Source organism: Pelophylax lessonae (genome assembly GCF_965119305.1).
Source record: "Pelophylax lessonae genome assembly, chromosome: 8".
Classification (NCBI taxonomy): Eukaryota; Metazoa; Chordata; class Amphibia; order Anura; family Ranidae; genus Pelophylax; species Pelophylax lessonae.
Genome location: NC_138775.1, coordinates 151,166,694 through 151,193,887, shown reverse-complemented (window position 1 = coordinate 151,193,887; position 27,194 = coordinate 151,166,694). Strand labels below are relative to the sequence as shown.

The following is a 27,194-nucleotide window of genomic DNA, read 5'->3' as shown; positions in this document are numbered from 1 at the left end:
GCCATTGTGGGCGTGGCCTCTGATGACATCGGGAGGCCCCGCCTCCTCATGTCACAGATGACGTCATCTGTGACATGAGGGGGTGGGGCCTCCTGATGACGTCATCGGGGGCCACACCCACAATGGCTATATAACAAGCTGCAGAGACCGGCATAATCACCGGAGACATTGTCGGAGGAGGACCGGAGGAAGAAGAAGAAGAGAAGAGCTGAGGGCAAAAGAGCAGAAGAGCGGACAGCAAAAGACCAGAAGACCAGGAGAGGGAGAAGACCAGAGCAGAGAAGAACAGATGAAGATTTTTAATAAACTTTCCAAAACGTCTCCTGTCGTTTTTTCCATACACTGCCTTTTATGGGGTGAATGGGTAGGGGTACAGTGTACCCCATACCCATTCACATAGGGAGGGGGTCCGGGATCTGGGGGACCCCCTTGTTAAAGGGGGCCTCCAGATTCCGATGAGCCCCCTGCCCGCCGACCCCCACAACCACCGGCCAGGGTTGTGGGGATGAGGCCCTTGTTCCCATCAACATGGGGGCAAGGTGCTTTGAGGTGGGGGGTGCAGAGCTCCCCCTGTCCCAAAGCACCAACACCCCCCCACGTTGAGGGCATGTGGCCTGGTATGGTCCAGGGGGGGTGGGGCCGCTCGCTCGTCCCCTCCCCCTTCCTGCCCTACCGGGCTGCATGCTCGGATAAGGGTCTGGTATGGATTTTGGGGGGGACCCCACGCCGTTTTTTCGGCGTGGGGCTACCCTCATATTCCATACCAGACCCGAAAGGGCCCGGTTTGGAACCTGGGGGGGACCCCACGCAGTTTTTTTCCCATTTTTTGGCGTGGAGTTCCCCCTCAACATTCTCACAGCGCATCCTGATCCGACTTGCGGTACGACTTCCATTCAAATCAATAGGCTCCCATAGGGAACCATTGATTTTGAATGGAAGAAAAAAAACGTATAACGTGGCTGAACGTATGTTCATCATGTTCGGTCACGTTTGGTCATGTTCGGCCGCGTTTCAAACGCCGGGAAACACACGTTCGAACGCAAATAATTGCGTTCCAAAAAACGTCCCTGAACTCAACTGCCTGCAAATGACTGTAAACGACCCTGTTTACATGGACAGATAAGATAAAATGTAGATGGGTCCGGGGCTTCTAAAAAAAACGCCCAACTGCTCCTAAACGGCCATTTACAACGTCCTGTTTACATGGAGCCTAAGAGACCAACAACAGTGCTCACTGTGTCTAACAATGGATAAAATGTTTATTGTTAGGAAAACACACTTACAATAAACACACAACAAGAGGCATTAAAGTGTCATTAAACCAGACTATGAAGAACTCTCATTACATGCTATATAACAGAGTGTGCATACTAACAAAGTTACTAAAACATCTGTTTTGTGTGGAGTGAAATATACCTGATTGATCCTGCCTTCAGTTGTCCCTCCAATCTTCTTTGTGTCCCCATTGCAGCCTGAGAATCTGTAGACCAGTTGCTATCTACCGAGCATGCTCCAGTTTCAATTCCCTTCTAAGCTCTTCATTTCCTCCTTTTTCTTATCTGTGCAGCCCATGTAACTATAGAGTCACAAATGTGGGCGTATACAAACTGGTAAATGACACTCCCCTCCCTTCCTCCCCCTTCATGTTTTCCTATTGCAAAACACTATATTGGTGGGATATAGTATACTGATTGATTATATCCACTAAGAAAGTCACAAAAAGCTCAGTTTCAATATAAATCAATATTCAACGTATCCAATGTAATCGCTAATTCCAGTAAAGTAAAAAAAGATGAATAAGTATAGCCACTAGTAGTAGGGGCTACCTACAGTGCTTGCCAATATATACATATATACACTATGTATGTATAATATTTCAAAGGTTCATAAATAATAATTCATATAAATAATGAGTTCAGTGATTCAATATAAATAATATGTGCATAAAAAGTGCTTTGTGTGGATATGCAATAGTGGACAATTCGTATAAGTGCATATAGTAAACAATATATAAAGCGCATATAATAGATAATGACTAAAAATGCAAGTGCCTCGTTAGTGCACTATGAAGTCCATATAAACATATAACGTGACTATAGTGATCACAGTTCAAAGGGAAAGTTCCTTGTGCAAAATATAAATCCAGTACGAATAAAGTGCAGGTGCTCAATGCAGATCTCCCAATCAGCCTTGTGAAATATGGATAGCACCGATCACTCTCCACCGTGGTACGGGTATGGGTGGATCACTCACCAGATGTTGTTGGTCTTAGATGCTGTATAGCACTAAGACCAAATAGCGCTTGGTTGGCCACCAGGACCAGGGCTGGTACCTACTCGTTGTATGGTCACTCTGTTCCTTGGATAATAACAGGTTCCACCTTTCTCTCTCCCCGCGTCAGGCAGAGGCAAGAGGGAAGAGTAACTCCAGATAGTGTATTACGTTTAAAAATACCTTTATCGGAAAGTAGTTCACATTGGCGCGAGGGATATACTACAAGTATATTTTTCTGACAAAGTGAAAAAAGAGCCTTGGATGCAGATGCCGTTTGAACAAAATGAAAGCTAGTGGCAATCATCTTTGACTCCGCTATGCCTACACCATATTAATGCACAAACAATACACATTTGATGTTCACAAACGATTTATAGGGAGATGTAAAACAGTTTTTGATATTTATAATTTAATTTGAATTGCTCTTCTGAAACTGTTTTATATTTATATGACAGCACAAATTAGGGTTGTCATTCTGCAGATAGCATACATCAGTAGAGTAATAGAAGCTCTTTCCAAAGATCTTTCCCCGCAGATGCTAAAGAACAGAGAAAGATCATGTGACCACACAACAGCGCTGCAGGAATAAGGTATTTAGAGGATTTAAAAGAAAAAAGAAAAAAAAAACATTGGCATGATGTTTATAATTTATGTGAATGAATTATGGCAATTAGCACTTCTCTGTTTAGTATCACTTTAATCACTTTCAGAGCGGGGTAGCTCCTGTGGTTCACGATACTGGGCTGATCCAGCAGACAGCTTCACAAGTGCCATATATTACAAATTACAAATAATTCGCTCTCTCAATATGACTTCATCAAGGCGATCAGATAACTGAGAAAGAACCCATCAAATAGACACCACATGGCCTGCCTCTGGATTGGGTGCTGTCAGTGAGATCTCTGCCAGAATGATCACAATGGAACACATGTAAACAACACTCAAACAATATTGTAAAATCAATCCTCAAATGATAGATGTAAAAATTGATTATATCAATGTACTATGTTCTTGAAAATACGAAAAAAAAAAAAAAAAAAAACCTAAGAATTACATTTTTGTTATAAAAAAATATGTATGTCCTTATCATAAAAAGAATAAAAAAATGAAAATGAAAACAAAAATCATCCAATATCAAAATGATACGTTACCTACATACTGCCCTAAATTGCATACCACAGTAACAGAATAATCTCTCCACCATTAAAACTCATTCTAAATACAAAAAATATAAAAAAATATGTATCTAAAAGTTAAAAAACTATGAGGAAATATGAACATTACCTAATAGCCGTCTCCAACCAAAATTGCCACATTGATCCCTCCTTTCATCATAAATCATTTATAAAGCAATTGGAGTCTACAGTATATCTACATTTATCCCTTTAGGAACAAGAGTACCACCTGTGAAGGACGCAGGTATCATATCCCTGCCCTTCTCACAAACTTGTGACAAAAGGACCAGCCAATCTCACACCCTGACTTCACTTACATAACAATGCCACTCTCAGCTGCACCCTGCACAATGATTTTCCAGTTTGCGGGGACCAGAATCTAGGTGCCAGCGGGCTGAGAGCGATTGTCACTGGGCTAATTAAGCAATTAACCCTTTCAATGCCACCATCTCCATTTAGTCAGAGTGGAAGGAAGCTCGTAATTTTAGAAATACCAATTATGATTTTAGAATAATCGTCTGTAACACACACTGTCACCACAGACAGGTATGTCCATAGGATTTATTCTATACAGTAGCACTCTTCAAGAGACAGGTTCTTTGTTAACTTGAATTAAGAGCTTAGGGACAAGATTAACACTTTTCAAAAGTGTTTCAAAGAAATAGACATAATTCAGTGTAGCCAAGCTGGGACTACTATATACATATGTGTATATATATATATATATATATATATATATATATATATATATATATATATACACACACACAGTCAAGTCCATAAATATTGGGACATCAACACAATTCTAATCTTTTGGGCTCTATAACCACCACAATGGATTTGAAATGAAACAAAACAAGGTGTGCTTTAACTGCACACTTTCAGCTTTAATTTGAGGGTATTTACATCCAAATCAGGTGAATGCTGTAGGAATTACAACAGTTTGTATATGTGCCTCCCACTTTTTAAGGGACCAAAAGTAATGGGACAGATTAAGGCTCCATGTACACGGGACGCTGGAAATGGCCGTTTAGGAGCAGTTGGGCGTTTTTTTCAGAAGCCCCTGAACCCATCTACATTTTATCTTATCTGTCCATGTACACCAGGTCGTTTACAGTCATTTGCAGGCAGTTGCGTTCAGGGACTGTTTCTAGAACGCAATTATTTGCGTTCGAACGTGTGTTTCCCGGCGTTTCAAATGCACAAACGCGTCCGAACGCGTCAGAACGCGTCCGAACGCGTCTGAACGCGATGACCCGCATTTAGCGTTCGCGTTTTTCAAATTTAAAGAGGAATAATTTTTTTGACCTCTAGGAACGCTTCTAAACGCAAACGCCCGCAAACGCTGCTAAACGCCCGCTAAGCGCGGGTACAAACGCGAACGGACGTTTCAAACGTCCTAAAAATTCCAGCATTCAAAGGGACTTTTAACAACGTCCCGTGTACATGGAGCCTTACAGTCATAAATCAAACTTTCACTTTTTAATACTTGGTTGCAAATCCTTTGCAGTCAAATACAGCCTGAAGTCTGGAATGCATAGACATCACCAGACGCTGGGTTTCATCCCTGATGATGCTCTGCCAGGCCTCTACTGCAACTGTCTTCAGTTCCTGCTTGTTCTTGGGGCATTTTCCCTTCAGTTTTGTCTGCAGCAAGTGAAATGTATGCTCAATCGGATACAGGTCAGGTGATTGACTTGGCCATTGCATAACATTCCACTTCTTCCCCTTCAAAAACTCTTTGGTTGCTTTTGCAGTATGCTTTGGGTCATTGTCCATCTGCACTGTGAAGCGCCATACAATGAGTTCTGAAGCATTTGGCTGAATATGAGCAGATAATATTGCACAAAACACTTCAGAATTCATCCAGCTGCTCTTGTCAGCAGTCACATCATCAATAAAAACAAGAGAATCAGTTCCATTGGCAGCCATACATGCCCACGCCATGACACTACCACCACCATGCTTCACTGATGAGGTGGTATGCTTTGGATCACGAGCAGTTCCTTTCCTTCTCCATACTCTTCTCTTCCCATCACTCTGGTACAAGTTGATCTTGGTCTCATCTGTCCATAGGATGTTGTTCCAGAACTGTGAAGGCTTTTTTACATGTTGCTTGGCAAACTCTAATTTGGCCTTACTGTTTTTGAGGTTCACCAATGGTTTACATTTTGTGGTGAACCCTCTGTGAAGTCTTCTCTTGGTTGTTGATTTTGACACACATACACCTACCTCCTGGAGAGTGTTCTTGATCTGGCCAACTGTTGTGAAGGGTGTTTTCTTCACCAGGGAAAGAATCCTTCGGTCATCCACCACAGTTGTTTTCCGTGGTCTTCCGGGTCTTTTGGTGTAGCTGAGTTAACCGGTGCGTTCTCTCTTTTTAAGGATGTTCCAAACAGTTGATTTGGCCACACCTAATGTTTTTACTATCTCTCTGATTGGTTTGTTTTGTTTTTTCAGCCTAATGATGGCTTGCTTCACTGATAGTGGCAGCTCTTTGGATCTCATATTGAGAGTTGACAGCAACAGATTCCAAATCCAAATAGCACACTTGAAATTAACTCTGGACCTTTTACCTGCTCCTTGTAAATGGGATAATGAGGGAATAACATACATCTGGCCATGAAACAGCTGAGAAGCCAATTGTTCCATTACTTTTGGTCCCTTAAAAAGTGTGAGGCACATATACAAACTGTTGTAATTTCTACACCTTTCACCTGATTTGGATGTAAATACCCTCAAATTAAAGCTGAAAGTCTGCAGTTAAGGCACATCTTGTTTGTTTCATTTCAGATCCATTGTGGTGGTGTATAGAGCCAAAAAGCTTATATTTGTGTCGATGTCCCAATATTTATGGACCTCACTATATATATATATATATATATATATATATTCAAGTTATCGTTATAATGCAGCCAGAGTGCTCCTTTAAGGCTCTTGCAAGTGAGGGTCAGCTTTCTGTGGAAATGGACGAACTGGATTGTGGGAGATATAGTTTAGATCTGAAGGCAGACTGTTGTGTGGACTGCAGGAGGGACTATACTCCTAGGGAGCCAAGGATCATGGGAGAGCTAATATACCTGTCTGCTGGGCCAAGCGCGCGCTCTCTTGCTTCCGGGACTTGTGGAGGACAGATCAGGCAGAGATGTGTGAGAAGACACTGTTAGTGATGGAGGCCAGAGAGTGCGGCCTAAGGAGAGCGGAGCCCATCCTCAATGGTGCGGATGCTGGTAATCACACAGATCCAGTCGAGTTGAGTGGAAGACGGGTGAAGCTGAACTGACTGACCGGAACAGCATGTGCCGGACATCCCCAGTGATGCAGGAGCGTGAGGAAACACATTGCCTGGGTGGTGGGATAATCACAGGTGGACACTGTCGTGTGAGAGAGTGCCTAGTGAAATCCTAAATCGCAAGTATGAATCTACATCCACTATACACTGACTGCAGATAGGATTGCATGTACATTATTACTTTGGGATTACAAATATCACGTTGAAGAGTGATAAGAGCTCCAACTGCCGGCAAAGATTTAGCAAGACCTTGCTAGGACAGGAACTTCAGCATATGCTGCCTTAAAGGGGACCTGTTAGAATGCTGTTGAATCATTATTAAGTGGGAATTAGATATTGCTAGCTCTGTTTCTAGAGAGATTCAGCCAGAGTCAAGTTATTATATGCTACGATAGCCTTGACAGTTAGAGTTGATAATATAGTCAGTTTACACTATTCATTGATATAACACCCTGTTTGGTGATTATTTACATTCACAGTGTCAGTCTATTGAGCCCTAGTGTGTTAGGTGGGGTTTAACTGATTGACACTGCTACACTTTGTTATTTCTGAAACCTATTGTTATCCATAAGTTCTATTGATTGAGTTATCCATAAGATTCATATTTCCACTGTGTCATTGTGTCTTTGGAGAATACAATCGAAATGTCGGAACCTAAAGTGTCTAGTGGGTTGGATAATTCTCAGGGTCAGGGGAGTGCAGAGGAACATCCGTTAACCAGCAGCCCTCAAGGGGGCAGTGCTACATCAGCAATAGAAAAATAAGGTAGAATTGAGGAGGAAGAATACTTGCAGTCAACATCCTGGGTAATATCAGAGTTCATTCGATGAGCCAGGTGTGATCGGTTCTCAAACTTGATAGATGTTCCTGCTTTGATGGTACCATGAGGACTCATCACTGGTTAGGGCTCTCTCTTTTTCTCTGGGATCAAAGTCGTGTTGACAGATGCCCCTGACCAATAAAAAGGAGTGTCCATGGGCCGTCCTGATTTTATGCCAATATCAGGTCCCTCCTCTTTGGACAGTTTTATACCACTATTGATATCCTCCAATATGTATTGGGTACATTCTTTAAACTGATAGTTTATGGGTCAGCATGTAATTTTGCATCCATGGACACTAGACACGGGATATCTCAGATAAACTTGTCACCCAGGGAATATCTGACAGCTATCTTCCCTCCTATATGTGCTAATGTTGTCATGTATGACCTTAATTCGTTCAGTATGACATTTCTCATCCAAATAAATACATATTATTAATGTGTCATGTCCCTGTCTGTGTTTAAGAATCGTGTGTGTATTTGTTAATGTTTGAATTGGGCAGGCTCCGTGATTGCATTTTACGATCCCCATTAGTTCTGGTTACTCTTAATGGATTTGGTCAAAGTTTTATGATAGGCCTGGATTGAAGAAACAGACATCCTGCCAGGACTCAATTAGCGGTTTACAGCTCTGCACAGGCCTTAGTGCTGGTTTGATCTCTCTGAGTTGAGATAACGGCTCTTTTTGAAGTGTAAAACCTATGCATTCCATGAATTAAAGGAGGTGAGGAGGGGGAGAATATCGCTGCGTGTATAACTGTTCTGCAAGACTGTCATGGCTGACCTATAATGAATGAACAACATGGCCACTTGCTACAGATTTTCGTGTGTCCAATGCGGGATATTATTAAACCACCCTCATATATACACCAAGTCTTCTTTCAGGTTAAATGTCTTTTGAATCCCCCCCCCCCACCCCCAACCCAATGCTTCTTAATTTTTTTTCAATACCCCAAAATTGTAAAACACTGGGTATCTAGCATTATGGGTGGCAAAATGCTCAAAGACTAGGTGTCCTTTGACACCATTTTTTATATTCCAAAGATTTTATTTTATTTGGACCCCCAATATTCTGTGCAGATGCGGTTGCAGATTATGTACTATGAACCATAGAGGCATTGGAGTAATCATGAATGTCATATCTTCTTTGGGCTGTATATACCATATTTTAAACTGTTGTATTCTCCTCACATTACCACTTATGAGGTTGTAAAAATATATTCATATAATGCCCCATCCGCATCATTAAGGAACCTATCCCATTGACAATAGGAAGTCCTTGTGGGTTGGTCCGATTTTTATGTTTTTTTAGGTAGGTAGTGTATCACCAGTAACTTACATTTAGAGGGCACAAGGTACCTACTTTACTTTTTTATTGAAAATACCCTTACTTTTACATTCCCTCACTAATTTCATCAATTTTTTTCTCATAATAACAGTTTTTTTTCCTTAAAATCTCATGTGTATCGGCAGAGTTCTGGCTGGTGTGAGTGGAGGTCGGAGGATAGAGACCATAATCATGGCGAGTCGCAGAGCTGCTACCAAGGCGATTGACTGGTTGGCATTTGCAGAAAGAGTTCCTCCAAATCAAAAAGCTATGTTTAATACACTGAAGACCCGCAGTGATGCTGTGGCTGCCAAGTTGACATCTCTCCCTGTCAAACCTCCAACAATCGACTGGGCCTATTACCGAACCACAATTGCCAAGGCAGGCCTAGTGGATGAGTTTGAGAAGAAGTTTAATGCCCTTACAGTCCCAGAGCCTAAAGATACTCAAACTGAAAAGATAAATGCCCAGGAACAGGAAGCTAACAAATCTGCTTTAGCCTTCATTGAAGAGTCTAAAGCCAGGGTGACCTCATATGAGAAAGAGCTTGCAAAGTTTAAGAACATGATTCCGTTTGATCAGATGACAGTTGAAGATGTAGTGGAAGCTTTCCCTGAAACAAAGCTGGATAAAGAGAAATATCCCTACTGGCCACACAAGCCCATTAATGAACTTTAAGAAGCACAGAAACGCCAACTTATATGTCAATAAATCCTCTGTAAAGATTGAAAAAAAAAAAAAAATCTCATGTGTATCAATTTGACAACAACCTATCCATCTCCAATTTGTAATCACTTTTTTAAGGACCACTGTAGCACCTCCTTTGTCAGCAGGTCTTACTACAATGTCCCTCCTTTGTTCTTTTTTCTCCTCACATTACCCCTTTTTTTACCCCTTTTACACTGATATATTTCCTAAATTGGTATTTAGACTGATTACCATTGACAGTGTGCATAACTGGTTTAGATCAATATTTTTTTTTAATTCATTTTCACATATGTATCCCTAATTAGGCTTCAAACCTACTGAAGTTTCTGTTGGGAGCAAATTTCAGAGGTACTTTTAATACTTCTTCATTGAGTTGTTTGTTGCTCAAATTTAAAATATCTTGTCCTACTACATCCTTTTTCTGCTTCTGCCTGCCTTACACTCTCTCAAATGTCTGCTTTTCCCTTCTTCATAGCTGGATCCTCTCCCAAAAAAAATGGGGTTGGAGGTGGAGAAGTATCATATTCTGCCTCATCCCGATCCAGGGCTGCAATTCTGTTATATACCGGAATATGATCATTCCACTGTTCTGGTTCTATTATCAGGAAAGCCCGTCTCTTGTGGTTTAAAATGACTGCCTCCACTTCTACCTTTAAATGTTGGATAGGGCTTATAATTGTTATTCATAAAACCATCTCTCTGATCTTTATAATTACCTATTGTTTGAGGTAGATCTCTAGTATCTTCCCTCAAGGGTTGGCTCAATTGTTCTTGAGACCAAGAAGTGGATTTAGTATCCTTAACCAAGTCTCTTCATTTTAAATCACCTAAATCTCTAGAAAAAAAATAATTTTAGTAAGTTTAATTTCAGAATTACTGAGAGCACTATGTGCTTCTGTATTCAAATTATCAAATTCTGGAGTGAGAATAGACTCAGACCTTTTTTTCCTCATTGATCTTTGCAGTCTTAATCTGCTACTTTTTTTTTTAGCAACAACATGACCAGTTCTAGCCCAAAATTGGGATTGCTACTTTCATAAATATTTCTTATCAATCTACCTACAATTTGACTTTGATATTCACCTATGATCCCTATTAATTATCTCATATTGATTTTGATTAATTTCCAACTCATCATAAAGGATCTTGTAAAGGATCACCTTTTGTAATATGTTACATCCGTATTCAGGGTGTAACATGTAACATGTTACTGTTACAGCAGCCCCTGATCACCCATTGTGACAGCGAGCAGAGGATCTTCTCCCCGCACCCAGTGTTGCAATTTAAAAAAATGTGGTCGTGCAGGGCTCTGCTCACCGAGTTGCGTTATTCAATTCACAGAGTTCTGTGAATGGGAGAACTACAAGTACCAACACCCTTTGCGGCTGACGACTTGTAGTTCTCATTGAACTACCAGGGCGCTGTTGAGTGCTCTAGGTAGTTATTTATTGCTTTCGGTCATTGTATACTGTACAAGCACTTTCCGAAATATCAGTAATATCGGTATCTTAAGGGGCCGATTCCGATATATTGGGGAAAGTGTTGATCGGCCCCCAATATATTTGCACTGCCGATAATCGGTCGATCCCTAATAAATATATATATATATATATATATATTGTAGCATTTGGGGGGTGTTTAGCTTAACCGCCTCTTACCCGCCTGCCGTCAAATGACAGCGGAGCGGTGCATCCATTGTTCTGGGATGCCTTCATATGACGGCGCACTAGAACGGCCTCTCTCTCGCGCACCAGCGGGGGTGCGCGGAGCGGCGATTGTGGCCACGCCATGTTGCTAGGACACGGCGCGACCCCGATCTTAGTAAAGAGTCAATGACATGACTCTTTACCCATGTGATTGGCTGTGTAAATGAGGAAGTGCCGTTATTTGGCTCTCCTCGCCTCACACTGTCAGAGTGTGAGGCAAGGAGAGACAATCAGTGGCTCCTCCTTACAGGGGAGACAAAGACAGGTAATCAGGGCACTGATTACAGAAAATTTAAATAAAGTGCCAATCAGTGCCCACCATCAGTGCCCAGTACCCACAGTGCCCACAATAGGTGCCCATAGTCCTGCCAGTCAGTGCCCATCAGTGCCTGCTCATCTAGGCACTGACTGGCAGCACTATGGGCACTGATTTTGGGCACTGATGGTGGCACCTGGTAGTGCTCATCAGTGCCACCCATCAGTGCCGCCCATCAGTGCCGCCTCTTAGTGCCCATCAGTTCCACCTTTCAGTGCCGCCTATCAGTGCCACCTATCAGTGCCCATCAGTGTGGCATATTAGTACCTCCTCATCAGTGCCACCTCATCAGTGCCCATAAGTGCCACTTCATCAGTGGCCATCATTGCCGCCTCATCAGCACACATCAGTGAAGGAGAAAAATTATTTATTTTCAAAATTTACTCACAGAAAATAAGAAAAACTTTTTTTTCAAAATCTTCTGTCTTTTTTCTTTTTTTTTTGTAAGAAATAAAAAACCCAGTGGTGATTAAATACCACCAAAAGAAAGCTCTATTTGTGTGAAAAAAATAATACAAATTTCATATGGGTACAGTGTAGCATGACCGCGCAATTGTCATTTAAAATGTGAGAGTGCTGAAAGCTGAAAATTGGCCTGGGCAGAAAGGGGGTGAAAGTGCACTGTATTAAAGTGGTTAAGGGTAGAGCCTACCAGTGAGCTGAGTCCACACCAGTTGTGCCGTTCAAGGGCTTGTTGGCCCACTTTTATTAAAGGAAAAGAAAAAAAAATAGTCAATCCAGGCAGGGGCAGACTGACTATTAGGGCTCTTGGGCACTGCCCGAGGGCCCAGGGCCAGTAGGGGGCCTCATGAGCGGGGACAGTCACACTCTCTAGGAAGGTGTCCCGCTAAAGCTCAGTCCCAGGGTTTATCAGCAGCAGTGTCATTGCTTCTAAATACATACACCGCCTGGCCGTGTATGTATTTACAAGTTCTGTTTCTTTTTTCTGTCTCCCCAGCCAGCAGTTTCCTGCACACTCACTCAGAGTCAGATCCGTCCTCTCATCTTCAGTGCTGTGTGATGGGAGAACCCGGGGAAGGGGCATAGATACTGGCAAAGTGTCATGTCAGGAGGAAAGTTTTTGTGGGAACATGTGAAGGGTTAAGGTGAGAAGGAGGGTTGAAATAGCGGGCGACTGTGTGTGTTGGAGCCAGCAGAGTTTGCAGCTCCCCCCCTAGCTGACAGACATCCAAGCAGGCACACATCACTATTTATCTACATAAACATCCCCCAATCATTCTGTGTATGTTCCAGATAATGGGAAGTTCATTTATGACCTTTCCATTTAGCCCTGTGTTATGCACACCCCGTACAATGAAAAGTGTAAACTCACCACATAAGCTATACACCCTACAGAGCATCTAGAAAATATTCACAACGCTTCACTTTTTCCACATTTTGTTATGTTACAGCCTTTTTCCAAAATGGATTCAATTCATTATTTTCCTCAAAATTCTACAAACAATCCCCCCAAGTGACAACCTGAAAGAAGTTTTTTTTTTTTAAATCTTTGCAAATTTATTATAATGAAAAAAAAAGAAAAAATCACATGTACATAAGTATCACAGCCTTTCCATGATACTCAAAATAGAGCTTACAACTTGATTGGAGTCCACCTGTGGTATATTTAGTTGTGAAACGACAAACAAACACAAGGGTGCACCGGCCTAGTGCATTATCCTTAACCGGTTGCCAAACGCCGCACGACTATATACTGCGGCGGTCAGCCCCGGCCAGGCAGAGTGACGTAGGGGTACGTCACTCGCCTGTCACTGACTTGCGAGCCAATTGCGGGCGGGCGCGCGCCCGCCGAGGTGCGCGCCCGCTCCGACTCGTTCACTGACAAGTCAGTGCGTGTGACCGGCGGACCCGATCGTCACTCACGATCGCTCCGGTGAAGGGAGAAAGTCAGGCGGCTTATGTAAACAAGCTGCCTGTCATTCTCCCTGGTGTAAAAATGAAGATCAGACGGTTCTACTATGTAGGACCGTTGGTCTTTGTTTTTACACCAATAGCCATGTCCCTTTACAGTTAGAAACACGCCCCTAGGACACACTTAACCCCTCCCTCTCCAATACAGTTAACCCCTTCCCTGCGGGAACAGGGGAAGGGGTTCCCTTTCGCAGTAACAGTGCATATGTATAGCACTGATTACTGCAGTAATGTCACTGGTAACCCCAAAAGAGGCGCTGCTTCGAAACGCGTAAGCCTGTACAGCTTTGGGGGACGATTGAATTGCGATCTCGATGCTGAGGATCTTTTACCTTGTTTGATGTGCTTTTTATCAAGAACTCGTTTGTGAGTATTTTTAATCCATTATTTTAATAAACCTGCTTTAAGGATAATGCACTAGGCCGGTGCGCCCTTGTGTTTGTTTGTCGTTTCACAGTGTTCCCAGACCACCTGGTCTAGTGAGGGGCTGCAAGGCTGAAGCATTAGAAGGTTGCCGAATGATTTGTTCTCATCTACAAGTTGAGCTGGATAGAGGATTGCACCACTCAGAGCGCAGGGAATAGGTGCAGAGCACCGACAGTGTACCTACTTGTTTGTTTCTGGTATATTTAGTTGATTGGACATGATTTCAAAAGGCACACACCTGTCTATATAAGTTATGCACAGTTAACAGTGCATGTCAGAGCACAAACCAAGTCATGAAGTTCAAGGAATTGTCTGTAGGCCTCCGACACAGGATTGTATTGAGGCACAGATCTGGGGAAACGGTACAGAAAGTAGCATAACAGCATTGAAGGTCCCAATGAGCACAGTGGCCTCCATCATCCGTAAATGGAAAAAGTTTGGAACCACTAGGACTCTTCCTAGAGCAGGTCGCTCGGCCAAACTGAGCGATTGGTGGAGAAGGGCCTTAGTTAGGGAGGTTACCAAGAACCCGATGGTCACTCTGACAGAGCTCCAGCGTTTCTCTGTGGAGAGAGAAGAACCTTCCAGAAGAACAACCATCTCTGCAGCACTCCACCAATCTGGCCTGTATGGTAGAGTGGACAGATGGAAACCACTTCTCAGTAAAAAGGCACATGGCAGCAAAAGGCACCTGAAGGACTCTCACACTATGAGAAACTAAATTCTCTGGTCTGATGAAACAAAGATTGAACTCTTTGGCCTGAGTGGAGATTGTCATGTCTGGAGGAAACCAGGCACTGCTCATCCCCTGGCCAATACCATCCCTACAGTAAAGCATTTTGGTGGCAGCATCATGCAATGGGGATGTTTGTTAGCGGCAGGAACTGGGAGACTAGTCAAGATTGAGGGAAAGATGAATGTAGCAATGTATAGAGACGTCCTTGATGAAAACCTGCTCCAGAGCGCTCTGGACCTCAGACTGGGGTGAAGGTTCATCTTCCAACAGGACAATGACCCTAAGCACACAGCCAAGATAACAAAGGAGTGGCTATGGGACAACGTGAATGTCCTTGAGTGTCCCAGCCAGAGCTCAGACTTGAACATGATTTCAGATCTCTCCAGAGAAGTTCAAATGGCTGTGCACCAACGCTCCCCATCCAACCTGATGGAGCTTGATAGGTCCTGCGAAGAAGAATGGGAAAAACTGCCCAAAAATAGGTGTGCCAAGCTTGTAGCATCATACTCAAAAAGACTTGAGGCTGTAATTGGTGCCAGAGGTGCTTCAACAAAGTATTGAGCAAAGATGATACTTATGTACTTGTACATGGGATTTTTTTTGTTTTTTATTTTTAATAAATTTGCAAACATTTCAAACAAACTTCTTTCACGTTGTCATTATCGAGTATTGTTTGTAGAATTTTGAGAAAAAAAATGAATTTAATTCATTTTGGAATAAGGCTGTAACATAACAAAATGTGGAAAAAGTGAAATCGCTGCAAATACTTTCCTGGATTCACTGTATATACAAAATACCATTCCTCAATAAACATATCATAGCATAATGTTTATGGCTATTTGTATGATAGCACAACTGTATGAACACTGATCATTTAGAGAATCATTTATGTTTATGGAGGATTGGTATTTTTTTTTTATGTGCTAATAGTTAGACGTGGTTCACACCTACAGGTGTAACCAAGCATGGGCATGTTTTTCACATATCACGTGTAAGGCAGCCCGTTCAATTTAATGGGCTGCCCTACACGCAAGCAACATGGAAAAGTCATGAAAAAGTCCAGTTTCGTGCGCACATTTGCAGGTTCATGGGGGTTCCATTGAAGAATAATAGAACGGCTGTGCATCTGCTAAAGGGCAGCTCATTTCTCTGTGCATATTGGGAAAGCATACACTTTTGCATGCATTTCCCACATGCATAGAGGTGAACTTAGCCATAGAGAGTTTAGATTATGTGTTGAGTTTACACTTTTGATTGTACAAAGTTTGGATAACACAGAGTTAAATAGAATGGTCATAAAATACTGTCACATTATCTGGACATACACAGAGTGTTTGGGTGATTGCATATTGCACTGTATTCATTCATAACTAAGCATAGTAAACTGTGTTTACTATGCTTCAGTTTATGAATGGGCAGGAGCCTCTGTCTCCTATTCATTCACCTTCAGTGCAACTGAGGCTGCAGAGAAAGGGACTGGGCAATCTCTGTCCTCAGTCCTTGTCTAAAAAGTGAGACGTTGGGGGGGTCTGTTTAGACCTCTGATCTAAACTGTAGAATAAAAAAAATTTGTACAAATATCAGACTTTCTAATCAGACTCAAAAGCAACACCCAATATCTGGCATTATTTAGCCACACCCACTGTGTACCATGGCTATACGTGTCACAGGTCACCTTCTCCCTGGTATGGGCCCCAGTGCATTACTTTCCCCAGGGGCCCATGATGTTGTTAGGTGGCACTGTCCAATCCGTGCCACATGAGTGCTCATCCGTGCCACATCCATGCCATGTCAGTGCTCATCCATGCAACGTCAGTGGTCATTCGTGCCACATTCATGCCACGTCAGTGCTCATCCATGCCACATCAGTGCTCTTTTGTGCCACATCCATGCCACATCAGTGCTCATCCGTCCACAGCAGTGTTCATCTGTGCCACATCCATGCCATGTCAGTGCTCATCCATGCCACGTCAGTGCTCATCCGTGCCACATCCATGCCACATCAGTGCTTATCCGTGCCACATCAGTGCTTATCAGTGCCCTACAGTGCCTCACAAAATTGTAATGGGAAGTCAGGAAATGATGGTGCTCCCTGCATGTTGGGCCTTTGTATGTGGCTAGGCTGTGTAAAAGTCTCACATATGTGGTATTGCCATACTCAGCAGGAGTAGCAGAATGTATTTTGGGGTGTCATTTTTGCTATGTACATGCTATGTGTTAGAAATATCTTCTAAATTGACAACTTTGTGTAAAAAACAAATGCGTTTTAATTTTCTTTCCACATTTTCCAAAAACTTGTGAAACAAAATGACATGTTCAAAAGACGCATTATGCCTCCTAGATTATGTGTTGGGGTGTTTGTTTCCAAAATGGGGTCATTTTGGGGGTAATTCCATTGTCCTGGTGCTCCAGGGCCTTCAAAATTGTGATGGGTAGTCAGGAAATTATATGTGTAATTTTTGCTCCTAGAACACCTGGAGGTGCTACTTGGATGTTGGGTCTCTCAATGTGGTCAGGCTGTGGAAAAGTCCCACACATGTGGTATCGCCATACTCAGTTGCCGACTGCCCACCGCAGTTTCACTGCCGCGAGGTGGCTCAGCTGCGCAAACTAACATAACTGTACTTCAGTCGCGCGCAGGGCAAGGGGGTGCCCCCACCATCCCCGTGATGTTCTGATTCGGTTCAAAACCGATCAGACATCAGGTACAGACCAATGATTTTTGGCCTGGACCTGTTGATCAGTTCTGACCAATTTCAGAATGTCCTGTGCCTGTGTAATGTAAACACAGGCCCAGGAAATAATAGTTACATAGTTTGTAAGGTTGAAAAAAGACATCAGTCCATCCAGTTCATCCTATGATGTGTGTGTATGATGCAATCTTCTCTCCTGGAGCCCTTTTCGGTTCCAGCGTGAGAAAAGAGAACATCAACGGTGAGCACACAAGCACTACACTGACATCAGTACACATAGGCACACATTTAACCCCCTGGTAACCCTTTCACTCCCTGTCACAGTGTACACTATATACAGTATACAGATAATTTACTGATCACTGTATTAGTGTCACTTGTGACTTCAGTTAGTGTGAGAGACAGTTTTTGGTAGTTAGAGGTAGTCCCAGATAGGTTTAGGGTACCCGCCATATATCCCCTAATAAAGATTTAACCCCTCCTAAACACCCCCAGTTAACCCCTTCATTGCCCTGTCACAGTGTCCCTATTATAGTGTACAGATCTTTTTTTCTGATCACTGTGTTCATGTCACAGAGGACATCAGTTAACGTTAGTTATTGTCAATACAGGATAGCATCAGCGCCGCATATTTAATAATACATTTTAACCCTTTGATTGCCAGTGACACACACACACACACACACACACAAGCACACACTACACACCTCCATTACTAGTATAGTAAGGATTATAGGCTAGCGCTGAGGATTACAATTACTCTGATATCACAGTATAGTAGGCTGCTGCTGGTATAAAAGGTGGTGTACCTTTAAGAAGTGTATAGTGAAAAAATATACCTGCGCTGCTTACAAAGCAAACTAATAAATAAATCTCAATAAATATTGTGTATAAATAATGTATATAAAGTGCTAGTGCTCAACTTAAAATACACAATTCCTATGTCATAAATACCAATCAATATACATAAATATACATTAATACATAGATCATAAACGTGAGGATAATAAATGTGAATAAAATCCTTCAATTAATCGCATGCTCAAATTGTGACAGTCTTTGTGCAAAACATAAGTCCAAAGTGCTGCGTGCTCATATAACAAGTGCCAGTGCTCTCTGTACACGAGTAGGTGCTCCCCTCCTGGTCCCCTACTCACCAGAAGCCAAATAATACACCGCTTTCAGAATATCCTTAGATAAGACGAGCCTTATTGGACCATCAACTCAACAGCTTTACTGTAGATCACAACATCCAGGTATTGCTCAAAAAAGAAAGAAATGCTGGCATCGTGAAGTATGTAACAACTTTATTCGATGCACACAATACAAGATACACTTACAATATAGCAAAGGTTCAAACGCCTAAAAAACCATCCCACGGGTTGCCAATCAAAGGGCTGTACTCACTCCCCGTGTCCCCGTATGCCGGAAGGTGGATGCAGTCAGGCGTAGTACGTACTCGGACGAATGGCTTGACGCGTTTCGCTCCGCACACAGAGCGTTATCAAAAGCAAGTCCGTTCCGGATACGTACTATATTTATAAGGTAACATAATTACATAATTGCTGACACCTAGAGGAACCGGAAGTGGAATGCCGCCATCTTGTGACTCCTATGATGACGAACTTCCTGTTCAACACCATCTTGCTATACCCTCTCTATCATATCTGCAAGCATTATTCCCACACCTTAAGCTTTCCATTAAGCTCTTTAGTATTACGTGATGTAGTCTGCATATGTTCCTAAATGATGGGCTTATAACGGATTAGGTAGTGTAGCATTAATATTCCGGTGGCGAAACCGGAAGTGGCTACGCCATATTGGGACTCACATACTCATCTTTCTTTCATGCCGAGACCGGAAGTGACGCCGCCATGTCGGGGTTCACCCGATGATGCACTTCCTGCACATCGCCATGTTCTTGGCTGCTACTCGTACAACCCTCTAGGTATGCAGACCTGTCTTACAAGTCTTTGCCTATATTCTAGCTAAGGGGTTGAGCCACACTTCTTTCCTTGACAATGGGCTATTGTCAAGGAAAGAAGCCCATTGTCAAGGAAAGAAGTGTGGCTCAACCCCTTAGCTAGAATATAGGCAAAGACTTGTAAGACAGGTCTGCATACCTAGAGGGTTGTACGAGTAGTAGCCAAGAACATGGCGATGTGCAGGAAGTGCGTCATCGGGTGAACCCCGACTTGGCGGCGTCACTTCCGGTCTCGGCATGAAAGAAAGATGAGTATGTGAGTCCCAATATGGCGGAGCCACTTCCGGTTTCGCCACCGGAATATTAATGCTACACTACCTTAACCACTTAAGCCCCAGAAGATTTTACCTCCTTCCTGACCAGGGGGTATTTTGCGATTCGGCACTGCGTGACTTTAACGGACAATTGCGCGGTCGTGCGACGCTGTACCTCAACGAATTTGGCGTCCTTTTTTTCCCACAAACAGAGCTTTCTTTTGGTGGTATTTGATCACCTGTGCGATTTTTTGATCACGCGCTATAAACAAAAAAAGAGCGTCAATTTTGCAAAAATTTTCACATTTTTTTATATGAAATTCCCCCCCAAAAAAAATGTAAAAATCAAAATTTTTTAACATTTTCAGCCAATTTGTTTTATGCTACCTATGTTTGGTAAAAAAAATCGCAAAAAGCGTATTTTGATTGGTTTGCGCAAAAGTTATCGCGTTTACTAACAAAGGGAAAGATTTTTGTTGTTTTTTTTTAACGCGTAATGGCGGCGATCTGCGTTTTTTTTGCGGTACTGCGACATTGCGGCGGACAGATCGGACCCTTGACTGACATTTTTGACACTTTTGGGGTTACCAGTGACATTTCTACAGTAATCAGTGCTATACATATGCACTGTTACTGTAAAAATACACTGGTAGTGAAGGGGTTAACTTTATTTGAGAGGGAGGGGCTGTGTGTGTCCCTAGGGGCGTGCTTTCTACTGTGATTGGCTGTGGCTTCAGATGTATGAAGAGTGATCGACGGTTCTACATAGTAGAACCGTATGATCATCCTTCATACACCGGGGATAATGACAGGCAGCTTGTTTACACAAGCCGCCTGACTTTCTCCCTCTCCCCCCGCCGATCGCCGAGTGACCGGCGGACATCGGGTCCGCTGGTCACACGCGCGGGGGGGTGCGTGACCGCGCGGGAGCGGGAGCTCCCCTCCGGGGGCGCGCGCTCGCTCCCTAGACCCTCACAGGCTAGCGACGTAGACCTACGTCGCTTTGCCTGTGAGGGGCTGACTGCCGACGTAGATCTGCGTTAGAAAGTCGGCAAGTGGTTAATCAGTTATAAGCCCATCATTTAGGAACATATGCGGACTACATCACATAATACTAAAGAGCTTAATGGAAAGCTTAAGGTGTGGGAATAATGCTTGCAGATATGATAGAGAGGGTATAGCAAGATGGTGTTGAACAGGAAGTTCGTCATCATAGGAGTTACAAGATGGCGGCATTCCACTTCCGGTTCCTCTAGGTGTCAGCAATTATGTAATTATGTTACCTTATAAATATAGTACGTATCCGGAACGGACTTGCTTTTGATAACGCTCTGTGTGCGGAGCGAAACGCGTCAAGCCGTTCGTCCGAGTACGTACTACGCCCGACTGCATCCACCTTCCGGCATACGGGGACACGGGGAGTGAGTACAGCCCTTTGATTGGCAACCCGTGGGATGGTTTTTTAGGCGTTTGAACCTTTGCTATATTGTAAGTGTATCTTGTATTGTGTGCATCGAATAAAGTTGTTACATACTTCACGATGCCAGCATCTCTTTCTTTTTTGAGCAATACCTGGATGTTGTGATCTACAGTAAAGCTGTTGAGTTGATGGTCCAATAAGGCTCGTCTTATCTAAGGATATTCTGAAAGCGGTGTATTATTTGGCTTCTGGTGAGTAGGGGACCAGGAGGGGAGCACCTACTCGTGTACAGAGAGCACTGGCACTTGTTATATGAGCACGCAGCACTTTGGACTTATGTTTTGCACAAAGACTGTCACAATTTGAGCACGCGATTAATTGAAGGATTTTATTCACATTTATTATCCTCACGTTTATGATCTATGTATTAATGTATATTTATGTATATTGATTGGTATTTATGACATAGGAATTGTGTATTTTAAGTTGAGCACTAGCACTTTATATACATTATTTATACACAATATTTATTGAGATTTATTTATTAGTTTGCTTTGTAAGCAGCGCAGGTATATTTTTTCACTATACATTACTAGTATAGTGTCTGAACGGATCAATATCTTTGATCTGATCAGAAATATACTAGTATCCCTAGTAGTTTAGTATAGTGTTCCCAAAATGCAGTGTTAGCAGGATCAGCCCCAACACCTGCCAGCACCTGCGTTCAGCCCCCCCCCCCAAGAAGTGCAGAATCAGAAGATTACTGACACTTTCAATACACAGCACACTAAGCCGCAGCGTTAGCAGAGTCAGGCTTGACTTATTTAATTTTATTATTGGCCAAAATGTCCAAACACTAGTGAAGAGGCCTACACGATGCTGTGCATGACAGATGAGAGTGATGGGGAAGCCTCACTGTGAGAATCAGGCTCAGTATTCAAACCTGTAAAGAGCAGCGGCACCCTGACAGATAGCTCTGACGACGGAGTAGTGGTCCCTGCTAAGGTCAGGCGTACCCGACCCCATTCTGTTGCTGAGGTGCAACAATCGCAGGGTTCTCGTATGCAGCAGAGTGTCAGTACTAATGCCGCTCAACCTTCTGGTGAACTGGCAAGCACCAGCGGCCTACTACATCCTAGTCATAGTCAAACCAGCACTGCAGTAACACTTGATGACGTGGCGAGTCCCATAAGTGCAGTTCAAGCTGGTGGCTAGCACAAGTAGTGTCCCGCAGCCACCAATAATCCGAAGACAGACCCGTAGAGCCCATAGTGTCCTTCCTGATGCACTTGCAAATCCTGATTGGAAGCCCACCACTATTGCAGCGCCTGTAATTCCCCCATTCACTGGCCAAACCGAAATTCAGGTGGAAACTGCCAATTTTACTCCCCTTGGTTTTTATGAGCTGTTTTTCATGGAAGATCATTACAGATATATTGTGGACCAAAGCAATTTATATGTAGATCAATTAATCGCCGCAAATCCAAATTTGACCATTGCCAGCGAATTTGCATAGAAATGTATCACTGTTTCCAAATGTAAAACTTTTCTAGGCCTATCCCTCCTCATGGGCATTACTAAAAAGAGTGAGTTGTGGTCATATTGGTCCACTGATCCATCATATGCCTGTGTTCTATGCTGCCATGGCCAGGACTAGATACGAGCAAATCTTGCGGTTCATGCACTTCAGTGACAATGAACTCTGTCGTCCTTGGGGTGACCATGGATAGGATCGGCTCCACAAAATTCAGCCCCTCCTAAATCACTTCAACCAGCATTTGCAGCCTTGTATATGCCCCAACAAGCTGTCTGCGTTGATGAGTCCCTGATTAAATTTGTGGTCGCCTTGCTTTCAAACAGTTTCTCCCCAGCAAGCGTGCCAGATATGGGGTCAAGATGTATAAGCTCTGCGACAGGGCAACAGGCTATACATGTAGTTTCTGGATTTATGAGGGCAAAGATAGCACTGTGGAGCCCCCCAACTGCCCAGACTACATAGGGAGCAGTGGCAAAATTATTTGGTGTCACCCTTATTTGGAAAAGGGTACCATTTATACGTGGACAATTATTACACAAGTGTGCCACTTTTTAGTCACCTTTTTGATTTTGGAATTGGCACATGTGGAACCGTGCAATCTAATCACCGGGGCTACCCCCAACGGCTTGTAAATTCCCGACTTAGATGGGGGAGAGAGCCTGCTTGAAGTGTAATAAATTGCTTGCAGCGAAGAAGAGGGACACATGGAATGTTTTCCTTCTGTTCTCCATTCACGCAGCTACGACAGTCCAAATTGCAACGGCGACTGGTGTTGTTGAGAAGCTCCTCTGTGTCCACGAATACAACCTTAACATGGTAGGGGTGGACTTCAATGACCAGACGATGGCGACGTACTTAATTGCCCGTAAAGCCAGATGCTGGTACAAGAAAGTGTCTGTATACTTATTCCAATTGGCTCTGCTGAATGCTTATGTGCTATACAAAGCGTCAGGAAGAAGTGGATCCTTCCTAAAATTTCAGGAAGAGATCATCACAGCCCTTTTGTATCCAGAAGGCGCTGTGGCCCAAATTCACAATCCAGATGCAGTGAGCCGGGTACATGAGAGGCATTTTCCGGACGTCCTCTCTAGTACCTCTACTCAAAGAGCACCCGCTTTTTTTGTCCCTCCTGTCCTGGCCAACCTTGTCTCTGCTTTGGGGACTGTTTCAGTCGCTACCACACACTGGTAGAGTATTAGTATAGGGAACAGCACGGCACACTCTAGGGCACACTTTCACACAGGGTTTTGAAAGATGTTGGCTATTGCATTTTGAGAGACCCTAGCCTGAAACGTTTTTTTTGCAGTTAAAAAAAAAAGTAAAAAAAAAAAACAAAGAAATGTAAAAATAAAAAATCCCAAAATAATTGTCATTTTATTGAGTTAATTTTCTGTTCTTACTCTACTTTTCTACTCTTTCTACTTTTACTGTACTTTATAATATACTGTTATACTGTAATGTTTTATTGTTACTGTTTTTCATTGTTAACCATAGTTTTCTTTGCAGATACCACCATTCTACTGTACTGTATGCTATTATAATTAGGGATGGGCCAAACACCCCCCTGGTCAGTTCGCACCAGAAAACCGCGAACGGGGGAAAAGTTTGTTCAAACATTCAAACTCCATTAAAATCTATGGGACTCAAACCTGAAAAATCAAAAGTCCTCATTGTAAAGGTTTAAATGCAAGTTATTGCCCAAAAAAAGTGTATGGGGGCCCGGGTACTGACCTGGGGGACATGTACCAATGCAAACATTTTTTTTTAAAACGATCATTTTTAAAGGAGAAGTGATTTTAATGATGTTTAAAATAAAACAATAAAAATGAAAATTCCTTTAAATATCATGCCTGGGGGGTCCCCTTAATGTGCCTGCAAAGTGGCGCATTTGAACGATGATAGATCTTGCTACAGCAATACTGAAATTTCTAATGGAAAAAATGTAATTTAAACTTGCTCACGGCTGGCTCCCCGCAATACAGATAAGAAAAAAAAAAAAACGGCGTAGGGTCCCCCCCATTCCTTTCAGGTCTGGTATGAATTTTGGTATGAATTTGGATCTGGTACACCAAAATTTAAAAAAAAAAACAAAACGCGCTGGGTGCAGGAATGAGGCCTGCTGTTAAAAATTGGATACAAATTTGAATTCGCATGTACTTGTCATACAGGGGCAGAAAAATTAGGCCTTGGGTGTTGGTGGTGCCTGAACACTGCAACCCCTCGTAGTTACTCTTGCTGGGTGCAGAAACGGGCCCTGCTGTTAAAAATTTGATGCAAAATTTAAGTAGCATGGACTTTTCATACAGGTGCAGAAAAATTGGGCCTCGGTTGTTGGTGGTGCCTAAACACCGCAACCCCTCGCACTTAATCTTGCTGGGTGCAGGAAAGGGTCCTGCTTTTAAAAATTAGATGGAAAATTGAAATCACATGGACTTGTCATACAGGTGCAGAAAAATTGGGCCTTGGTTGTTGGTGGTGCCTGAATGACGCAACCCCTTGCAGTTACTCTTGCTGGGTGCAGGAACGGGCCCTGCTGTTAAAAATTCGATACAAATTTGAATTCGCATGTACTTGTCATACAGGGGCAGAAAAATTAGGCCTTGGGTGTTGGTGTTGCCTGAACACTTTAACACCTCGCAGTTACTCTTGCTGGGTGCAGGAACGGGCCCTGCTGTTAAAAATTTGATGCAAAATTGAAGTCGCATGGACTTTTCATACAGGTGCAGAAAAATTGGGCCTTGGTTGTTGGTGGTGCCTAAACACCACAACCCCTCGCACTTACTCTTGCTGGGTGCAGGAACGGATCCTGCTTTTAAAAATTAGATGGAAAATTGAAATCGCATGGACTTGTCATACAGCTGCAGAAAAATTGGGCCTTGGTTGTTGGTGGTGCCTGAACACAGCAACTTAGCAGTTACTCTTGCTGAGCGCAGGAACGGGCCCTGCTGTTAAAATTTGATACATATTTGAAATCGCATATACTTGTCATACAGTTGCAAAGAAATTGGGAATTGGGTGTTTGTGGTGCCTGAACACCGTAACCCCTCGCAGTTACCCTTGCTGGGCTCAGGAACGGGCCCTGCTGTTAAAAATTCAATACAAAATTGAAAATCGCATGTACTTGCCATACAGGTGCAGAAAAATTGGACCTTGGGTTTTGGTGGTGCCTGAACACCGTAACCCCATGCAGTTACTCATGCTGGGTGCAGGAACGGTCCCTGCTGTTACAAATTAGATTTGAAATCGCATGTACGTTTCATACAGGTGCAGAAAAATTAGGCCTTGTCTTTTGGTGGTCCTTGAACAAACCCTTGCAGTTACTCTCGCCGGGCGCAGGAATGAGCACTGCTGTAAAAAATTAGATATGAAATTGAAATTGCATTCACCTGTCATAGAAGTGCAGAAAAATTAAGCCTTGGGTGTTGTTGGTGCCCTAAACCACAAAACATTGTTGGAAGCTAGCATTATGAAGATTGAGGAATAGGATAGGCAGCATATGCAGTCTTCAAGAGATGGCAGGCCCCTAGAAATTTCAACCAGTTACATCAGCATCAGGGGCAGGGGCTTGATAGCTGCTGTTGATCCAGGACTGATTAATTTTAATAAATGTCAGCTGGTCAACGGAGTCTGTGGACAGATGCACTCTTTTGTCTGTCCCAAAACCTCCAGCAGCACTGAATGTCTGTTCGAAAAGCACGCTGGAAGTAGGACAGGCCAGTAGCTCCATTGCATATTGAGCAAGTTCTGGCCAGTGGTCCATCCTCAAGACCCAGTAACCCAGTGTAACGCTCCTGCGTTTTTGTAATAGGCTGGATATGCAGCTGCAAAATCTCCACTCAGTAGTCATGTAGAGATGTGTTGAATAACCAGATCCAACTCTCCAGACTCATCACTGTGGGCCTGTCAGCTTCAACATACAGATATATACACACTCAATAAGATGTTCCTGGAGTGGTAGAATGTATATGACAGTATGAAGGTGTTGTGCTGAAGGGACAGGTGTGAACAGTGATAGAGATGGTAAGTACTTGATAGGTTCGTTCAGGAGAGTACTAGATGGTTTTAGGTAGAGTGCAGATAGGTTAGTAATCGAGTATGGTGACAGGTGGTAAGGACAGCAGATGACAATTACAGGATAGACTAACCCAGTGCAAGGATAGATGGTAGTAGACTCAAGAGCTAGCAATCTATGTAGCAGTGCAGATGATAGATGGTAGTAGACTTAAGAGCAAGCAATCTATGTAACAGTGTAGATGATAGATGGTAGTAGACTCAAGAGCTAGCAATCTATGTAACAATGCAGATAGTAGATGGTAGTAGGCTCAAGAGCTAGCAATCTATGCAACAGTGCAGATGATAGATAGTGTAAGTAGGTTATGGAGGATTCCCCTGTGGGGTACTTATCACTAGTAAATGTTAGTAGTAGAGGGGTCCAGTAGAGAGGGGAAGATCCGGTAGCGAGATACAGGGATCAGTAGCGAGGTTCCGGTCTGCTCCAGGTAGAAGCAACCAGCTGGAGGTTCCGACAGCAAGACAGGCTTGAAAGCATGTGGATACACAAGGCAGGTTGAACGAACGATGTGAGTGAGAAC

The 27,194-nt window shown here is 43.1% G+C and overlaps 1 protein-coding gene across 1 annotated transcript; it reads left to right on the top strand.

Annotated features, from left to right (window-relative positions):
* Window positions 1-9,029: 9,029 nt before the first annotated feature.
* LOC309561863 (ATP synthase subunit d, mitochondrial-like) lies at window positions 9,030-9,631 on the top strand. The gene has a single exon (XM_082265928.1). The coding sequence runs from the start codon at window positions 9,083-9,085 to the stop codon at window positions 9,566-9,568; it is 486 nt and encodes a 161-aa protein (XP_082122054.1). The 5' UTR covers window positions 9,030-9,082; the 3' UTR covers window positions 9,569-9,631.
* Window positions 9,632-27,194: the final 17,563 nt, after the last annotated feature.

Coding starts and splice junctions, on each gene's coding strand:
- LOC309561863 (XM_082265928.1), top strand. CDS start 9,083: ATGGCGAGTCGCAGAGCTGCTACCAAGGCGATTGACTGGTTGGCATTT.